Source organism: Dipodomys spectabilis, unplaced genomic scaffold (assembly GCF_019054845.1).
Source record: "Dipodomys spectabilis isolate Male_0828 unplaced genomic scaffold, ASM1905484v1 ptg000145l, whole genome shotgun sequence".
Classification (NCBI taxonomy): domain Eukaryota; kingdom Metazoa; phylum Chordata; class Mammalia; order Rodentia; family Heteromyidae; genus Dipodomys; species Dipodomys spectabilis.
This window is the reverse complement of record NW_024870822.1, coordinates 26,269,735-26,278,380: the sequence shown is the minus strand read 5'-3', so window position 1 is coordinate 26,278,380 and position 8,646 is coordinate 26,269,735. Positions and strand designations below refer to the sequence as shown.

The 8,646-nt window shown below is 39.9% G+C and overlaps 1 protein-coding gene across 1 annotated transcript; it reads left to right on the top strand.

Annotated features, from left to right (window-relative positions):
• Znf215 (zinc finger protein 215) lies at positions 1 to 8,339 on the top strand. The gene is made up of 5 exons (XM_042691769.1): positions 1 to 80; positions 2,599 to 2,996; positions 3,570 to 3,655; positions 4,240 to 4,441; positions 7,502 to 8,339. The coding sequence occupies exons 1-5, from the start codon at positions 1 to 3 to the stop codon at positions 8,242 to 8,244; spliced, it is 1,509 nt and encodes a 502-aa protein (XP_042547703.1). The 3' UTR covers positions 8,245 to 8,339.
• The last annotated feature ends 307 nt before the right edge of the window (positions 8,340 to 8,646 follow it).

Sequence of the window (8,646 nt, the reverse complement as noted above, 5' to 3'; positions counted from 1 at the left end):
ATGGGGCCAGAACAGAGGGTCATAGATGTCAACAGGTGTGGAGGACTTGCTTGGGGGCAAATGGAAATTATTCCTGTCTGGTGAGATTGAGAAATGGCCCTTCATGTATTACCTGTTGTTTTTTTTCTTTTCACTGATCTGGGAACCCAGCCAACATCTTGTCCCCTTTGATAGTCAAGTTTCTTCAGGCTCCTCTTGACTGTGATGGTTCGAGACATTCCTTGTCTCTGATGACCTTGACAATTTTGAAGGTATTATGCTACTGAAGGTCTTTTTTGAAGGTCTTTTGCTACTGGAGTATCCTTGTTTCTAAGCCTGCTCAGCCAATGACAGACATACGTGTGTTTATAGCCACCTATGGTCATACACATATCTGCAAATATGTATGTAGCTATCTTCACCTAAATTAAGACAAACTCAGTTTCATAATTATAGCTCCCAGTTCTATTTCATTATTACATGGGTCATTCTACTTTTTCCCTTGGATATCTGTTATCAAGCATTGAGAAATCTACAGTCCCTCTTCTGTGTGTTCAATCCCAGAACATAGGATATTAGAATTGTTAACTTGTACCCCTGTGGGAAATCACTTTATCAACTAGAATGGAATTCTCTTACATATTTTCTTCACCTTTAAGCTTACAGATTCCTCTCATTTTCAGACTTTAAAGTATGTGTGCATATGTGTGTATGTGTATATATACATTTATACATACATATATATATATACATACACATGTACACATATACATATATATACACATACATATTATCTAGCCAGACACCAGTGGCTCACATCTGTAATCTTAGCTACTCAGGAGGAAGCTAGCCTAGGCAGGAAAGTCTGTAAGACTCTTATCTTCAATTAACACCAAAAATCTGGAAGCAGAGCTGTGGCTCAAGTAGTAACTGCTAGTCTTGAGCAATATAGCTCAAGGACATGGCTTAGGCCCTGCGTTCAAGCCCCAGGACTGGCACACACAAAAGATAAAATAATATGAATGATCTCAAATATTTTCTTGCCTTGACTCTTAAGAATTGTGCAAGAAATGACACTTATCAAAATAGATTGGACAGGTTTATTGACATACCAAATTGAATCCCCTTGGTACAATTATAACAGTTAATGAAGTAAATAATAAAGTTTTTAATGATCAATTATAGAGTTTTAATAATTTCTTTAATGACAAATTATAGGGGTTTTCCTTTAAAGGTATATTTTCATGTGCCTTCAAGTATCCTTTCTCCACTCTGTCCACTAATTCTTACTTAATGTTGTATTTTGGAGTCACACAAACTTTTGTCCAATATGTAAAATCCACTAACATTCAAACACATACATGTGTATGATAATCTATTTAGTGTTTACTATATGCCAGAAAGTAAGATGAGAGATCTTTTAATTCTTGTAACTCCATCAGATAAATATTATAACCATTTTACAGTTGAGAAAATTTTGATGTAGTTAAAACAGTTTGCTCAAGTTTATGACTTTAACGTATGTTCACTACTGCTTGTAGTAAGAAGAGCTTCTTGGCCTCAGAGTATCTGACATCGGCTGGATAATTCTTTGGGCAGGGGTTCTCCTGCTTAATGGAGTATATTTAACCTCGTCCTTAGCTTCAACTCAATAAGAACTTCTAGCTGTGACAATCAAAGCTACATTCAGACACTGCCAAGTTGTCCCAGTAGCAAAATTGCCTATTGTTGAGAAACATTGACTTAGAGATTTATAGTAAAAATGACCCCTGAGGTGGGCTCTGTGGCTCAATACTGTAAAGGAGACAAGTATGTATGGTTCAAAGGCAGCCTGGGCAGGAAAGCCTATGAGATTCCTATCTCTAGTTAACCACCAAAAAGCCAGTAGTGGAGGTATGGCTCAAGTGGTAAGGGTGTTAGGCTTGAAGACAAAAGCTCAGGGACAGTGTCCAGGCTCTAAGTTCAAGCCCCAGGACTAGCAGGCATGCATGGACACACACATACTCACACAAAAACAGAACAACTGGCTCACAACTATAATCTTAGCTAATGCAGGAGAGTGAGATCTGCAGAATCCTGGTTCAAAGCCAGCCTAGCAGAAAAGTCCATGATACTCATGACCCATCTCCAAAATAATCAGCAAAAAGCCAGGCTGGAGACATGGGTCTAGTGGTAGAGCACCAGCCAAGCAAGCAGTCTGGGCAAATGTGAGGTTTGGAGTTCAAGCTCTAATACCACCAATTTTTTTTTAAAGTGTCTAGGGAGATAGCCAGGAGAAAGAGAAAGCATATTTCCTTATTCTAAAAAATAAAAAAATGAATTCATGTATTTTCTTATAATTTTGAGGAATATTATTTATTTTTGTTTGGTTATTTATACTGTTTCAAGATATTTGTTGTCAATGAGTCATATTTGTATCTTGTTTCAGTCTCTCAAGAAGCTGGAAACTGGCTCTGTGTGTGAAGTTCCTGGGATTCTTCTCCTTACTGTGATAGAACTTCATATAAATCATACAACACATTATGAACAGGTGTTAACCCAAGACTGAGAAATACTGTAATCCTCTAGGAGGACAGATTTGAACTACAGCAGACTTTCCATTTAGGACCTTTCATTTAGGAGGCTGCAGCTGCAGGATCAGTTGATGGCCATCTCAAACCCTCAAGACATGGCTCCATCTGAAGAAAGTAAGGTCCTGAGAGCAGATTTGTCCTGGGGACATATGACTGTCATGGACACCAATGGTTTGGAGGCATCTCGTCAGAAGTTCAGACATTTCCAGTATCCGAAAGTGTCTGGGCCGCATGAAGCCCTGAACCACCTCTGGAAGCTCTGTCTTCAGTGGCTGAGACCAGAGATTCATACCAAGGAGCAGATCCTCAAACTGTTGGTGCTGGAGCAATTCCTGGCAGTCCTCCCTGAAGAAGTCAGGACCTGGGTGAATTTACTGCATCCAAAGAACAGCCAAGAAGTGATAGCCTTCATCGGGGCTGTGATTGAAATGCTCCAAGACGAAGGTGAGAATGTACAAAGTTAGAGATAGAGTAGTTGACCTCTTCTCATAAGAAGAGAACTTACCATTTTCTCAAAATAGAATCAAGCTCCAGGTCATGAAAGACATTCTGTTTCTCTATTAGGAAGCCTGGATTGCATTCTGTAGGTGGGAGAGGGGTGAGAATTTGATCTCACACATTGAGCTTGGAGTAACACAGTTTGATTTGCCTTCTGGATATATTATATTGGTGCCAATCTTGGAGCTTGAACTCAGGGCCTGGGTCACTGTCCCTGAGCATTTTGGACTCCAGACTAGCACTCTTATCATTGAGCCACAGCTTCACTTCTGGCTTTTTTTTTTCCTCGTGATAAATTAGAGCTAAGAGTCTCTCAGACTTTCCTGCATGGGCTGGCTTTGAACTGTGAACTTCAGATCTCATCCTCTTGGCTATCTAGGATTATAGGTGTGATTCATGGGTGCCCTACTGCAAATTTCTATAGATATTTCCTGTGAGTAACATCTTAAAACGATTACTAGAAGCAGTAGAAGTTGCTGCAGGAAAAAACTTTCTAATATTTTTCTTCATCTTTCTCAGGTACACTTTGCCAGGACTCTGTCCTTCTGGACAGCGATTCCAAGGAGAAGCATGTAAAAGCTGACTCATCAGCAGGCACACCCCAGGTAAGTTAACGTTTTTTTCTTGAGTGGAAATATATATGTTTTTTTATAGCATCACCTCCTTTTACTTTCTTTTGTCTTTTAACTTTACTCAAACATTTCCATACATGGGCATGAGGCTCTCAGTCTTCCACAAGACTCTGGGAAACCTGCATGACAAAGAGACAGCAAGGCTTCATTTCTCATCTGAAAATAATAATAATAATAATAATGCCCTATCTTTTTCAGTAAAGCCTACATTTTTTATTACTGATTTCCTTTGAATCTACCTTTGAATCAACACTTTCCTGTCCTGAACTCTTTCTAGGTATATATCCCTTGTACTATGAAGTAGTAATACTTCACTCAATTGTCTTTTTTCTCTTCAAAGCCAAGTCAGCCTCAAGTAAGGAACTGTAGTTTTGTGGCTCTTACAGACAAACTATTTAAATGCCACCTGGATGGGCCCTTTAGACAGTTTGATATCTGTCACTTAGAACTCCAGTTTCGTCTGTATTGTGGTTCCCGTTCTATTCTTTCAGAATCCATTCCTCCTCTGTTAAGATTTTGGCTGTGGCCATTGAGTGAAAAGGAACTTGATGTTTTAGGAACCAATAACTCTGAGAGATGTGGTTGTGGAATTCAGCGAGGAAGAATGGGGACTCTTGGATCCTGCTGTAAAGAAGCTGTACAGGGATGAGATGCTGGAGAACTATAGGAACCTGAACTCGTTGCGTAAAGGTGCCCATCTGTCCTCTAGCTGTCTATGCATCTATCATGACAAAGCTATAGGACTGCTGACATTGTCAGGTTTATCTTGGGGCAGGCTTTCTAATATCACTGGGTACGAAAGCAAGATTGTCTTATTCTGTCTACTTGATAGTTTTTTCTAATAGCCAGAAATGCACAGGTCCAGGGTGCTTTTCTGGTTCTGGCCTTTGGCATCTGAGCCGACTGCTTTGGAATGGCTATAAAAAAATGTGTGAAGGGTCATGTATATGGATTGTCATTTTCATTTTCCCCCTCACCAGCTCGTGTACTTCGGGAAGCAGTTGAGACCCCCTCCTTGAAGAATACGAAAAAAAGATGGGTCAGAGAGGGAGATAGCCTCAAAAGGATCATATTGGGTAAGCACAGACAGATACGAGGTATCTGTCAGAAGTTACTGTTGGTTACCCACACAGGTAACGTACAGCTTGGCCTTTCAATGATCGGAACTTTGGTGGGCGGGGACCAGGAAGCATCATAGCCTTTCATTCACAGGTTCTTCTTCTTCTGTGGCAAAATAGTGCCATGAGCTAGGACCACAGACATTTATGCTGTGTGGCCTAGGACAGCCTTTGTGTCAGCTAGCTCTCCTTCACATCAAGGTGACACTACCTACTTCTAGGTTACTGAGAGGATTAAATATGTTGATACATATAAAAAACCTTATAGCATTACCTGGTATGTGCTATGTTTGATCAACAAGCATTTGCCAGCCTCACATTGAACATTATTTTTTCTTTTAACAAAAATGGAGAAATCTACCCTTGGATGTGTGACATGTTTGTAATTCCAGCTACTCAGGAGGCTGACATGCAAATGATTGAGGTGTGAGGTCAAGCTGGGTAGAAAAGTCTATAAAACAGCAGGGCTGGAGGTTGGCTGTCAAGGTAGACTGCCAGTCAAGCAAGCACATGGAAGGCTGAGCCCAAACCAAGGATTGCCAATAAAAATAAAGAAACCTCTGGTGCCGGTGGCTTACACCTGTAATCCTAGCTACTCAAGAGGCTGAGATCTAAGGATCATGGTTCAAAAGAAACCTGTTTTATATTAGCATGGCTTTTAATAATCTCCATTTTTCCTTTTTGGGTGTAGAAGTTCATAAGTTCTGCTTTAACTCCCTGCCTTCATTATAACCTCTTGATTTTCAGTAATACTTTTGGTTGAGAGTTATAAATAAGCAATAAATTCAGCTGGGCCCTAGTATCTCAAGCATGTAATACTAGTTATTCAGGAGGCCGAGACCTGAGAATCATAGTTCAAAGCCAGTCCTAGCAAAAATGTCCATTAAACTCTTACCTCCAATTAACCCCCCAAATGCTGGAAGTAGCACTGTGGCTTAAGTGGTAGAGTGCTAGCCTTGAGCACAAAAGCTCAGGGACAATGCCCAGGCCCCAAGTTCAAACTCCAGAACCAGTACACACACACAGGAAGGGAGGGAGGGTGGAAAGGAGGGAAGAAAGGAAGGAAGGAAAAGAAAGAGAAAGAAAGGAAGGATGAGAGAAAATAAAAAGGAAGGGAGGGAGGGAAGAATGGATAGACAGAGGGGCAGACAGATGGATTGATAGATGGATGGACAGATGGATGGAGAGAGGGAGAGAGGAAGGAAGGAAAGAAAGAGAGGAAGAAAGGAAGGGAAGGAAACTTCTGATTTAGAATGAGAAGATTCTGATTTCTAGCTTGGGTATTGTACAGACAAATTGCAATTTCTACCAGAAACTAAACCAGGTTGAATTGGAGATACCATTATTTTGTGTATTGCCTAACATAGATTAGATAAGAGAGAATAAAGACAATGATTATTCAGTGGCCTGCATTATAAAAATTAAAAGTACAGTGACTCCTTGAATTAAAACATAAGCATTGAAGGAAGTTCTTTCAAGTGTAAAGATGCAAACCTCAGTCTTTTATGAAGTTTTACTTCTGTAGACTTTATGAATAGGATTGCTTTTCTAACTTTCTCAGTATATATATTCTTGGTATATAGACAAGCTACTCATTTTACTCAATTTTATATTCTGATACTTTATTAGTTTTAGTAGCCTTTTGATGGAGTCTTTCAGTTTTTCTGTATTGATAATAATATCACCTGCAAACAAAGGTAGTTTGACTTCCTGTCTTTCCTAATTGCTCTGGCTTAAACTTCTAGTACTGTATTGAATTGAATGGTGTGAGTGACACCCTTGTCTTGATCTTAGAGGAAATGCTTTCAGCTTTTGCTCATTAAGCAGGATGTTAGTTTTAAGATTACCATGTGTAGCTATTATTATATTGAAATATGATCTTTCTATACCTATTTTGTCCTAGACTTTCGTCATGAAGGGATGTTGAACTATATTAGATTATTTCTCTTTGAGATGGTCATATAAATGTTTATCCTTGCATCTATGGATGTGATATATATCACAGTTATTGAGTTCCATTCTAGTTGATAAGTATCTCTGAGATGAAAAGAGTTTGCTCATGGGTGAATGATCTTTTTGATGTGTTGTTGAATTTGGTTTGCCTAGTAATCTGTTGAGAATTGTTGCCTCTATATTTATCATAAATATTAAACTGTGGTTCTTTTTCTCTGTGTCTGTCTCTCAGTCTCTGGGGGGGGGGTGCAAGGCAGTATGTCATTGTGAGTAATGCTACCTACATAGAATGGCTTTAGAAGGATTCTCTTCCTTCCAAAGCTGTATAGTAGTTTGAAAGAATTTCATTTATAAAAGTGAAGCAAGGAAGCAGTGACTTCATTCAGTCATGGGCTTTTCATTTTGGAGAGACATAACTTTCATTGATTCCATCTCAGTGTTTGTTGTATTCAACAACTCTTTGATATCTTAATGGTTCAACTTTGGTAGGTCATATGTGTCCACAAGTTTTTCCATATCCTGCAGGTCTTCCCGTGTGGTAGCATACACAGGTTACTTTGGTTCTTTGTAGAAGAGGAAGTGAGTGCTGACACCTCTTGTTCAGACCTCTTGCTCTAAGCTCACCTCACACTTTCATTCTGTATTTAGTAGTCATGGCATGCAAGTGTCCACCCTTCTGTGGTTTATCCTCCCTTTCGTTAAGCAGTTTCCTTTCTTTCAGTTACTCTACTTTTGTATTTCTTTTTAGACAGTGGGACAGTTTCAGAATACCAGGATTCGGTGCCACAGCAGATAGTTTCTGCAGAGGAATCATCCCCTGAAGCAGGGCTTACTAAAAGCACACATTCTTCCCTCCCTGAACGTAATCAAGATGAGCTGTGCTTGCAGCCAGTGAATGTCATTTGTGATGTACAGCAGGGACTTCCTATTGGAAAGAGGTCCCCAGAGGAGCAGAAGTCTCAAAGCACGTATAATTTAGACTCTGTGAGTAAGCGACATCCAAATGATAAAGAAGGTGAACAGGCCTTAAGCCTGAGTACACGTCATATTCAGCCTCCAAAACATCAAATCACCATCAGTCCATACGTATGTGATCAGTGTGGGACAGCCTTCAGCCGGAGTTCATCTCTCATCCGGCATCAGATCATCCACACGGGAGAGAAGCCCTATAGATGTGGTGAGTGTGGACGATCCTTCAACCGGTACACAAACCTGAAGAAACATCAAGAGATTCATACCAAGGCCAAGGCTAGGGAAGGTGACAAAGGGGAAGAAGCCTCTTCTAAGGGTGAAGACAGCAGTACAAGTCGAAAGAAACCCTATGAATGTGTTTCCTGTGGCAAATCCTTCACCCGCAGCTCCTGCCTCCTGAGACATCAGATGATCCATACAGGAGAGAAACCATTTACATGTCAGATCTGTAAGAAAGCCTTCAGCCGACATTCATACCTTCTTAAACATCAAAAAGGTCATGTGCAAGTCAAATCCTGAAAAGGAAGAAATAACTGGATGAGGGCAGGCAGAGTGCAGACTCATTCAGCATACATGAATTTATGTGAGAGGGAATCTTGAGTATACAATGATTGTGAAAAAGCATTTGTCTGAGGTTAATTCTTAAATAATGGCACAGTATTGGAGGGAAATCTATTTGTTGATGGGTTCCAGAAACTACTGGGTTTGAGGTTAAACATAATTCACCATGCAAGTCTTTGCTTCTCATTATTCTGATTTTTTTAACCTTTCTTGAGTATGTAATTGGGTCTGTGGTATACTTCTATTTGCCTGATTTATTGGTTAAGGGAAAGTCATGCCGTATTCATAAGGTGGATAATTAAAACTGTCAGCCCTTTAAAGAGGTTCACGGAAAATAACCAGGAGCATATGAGACTTCAG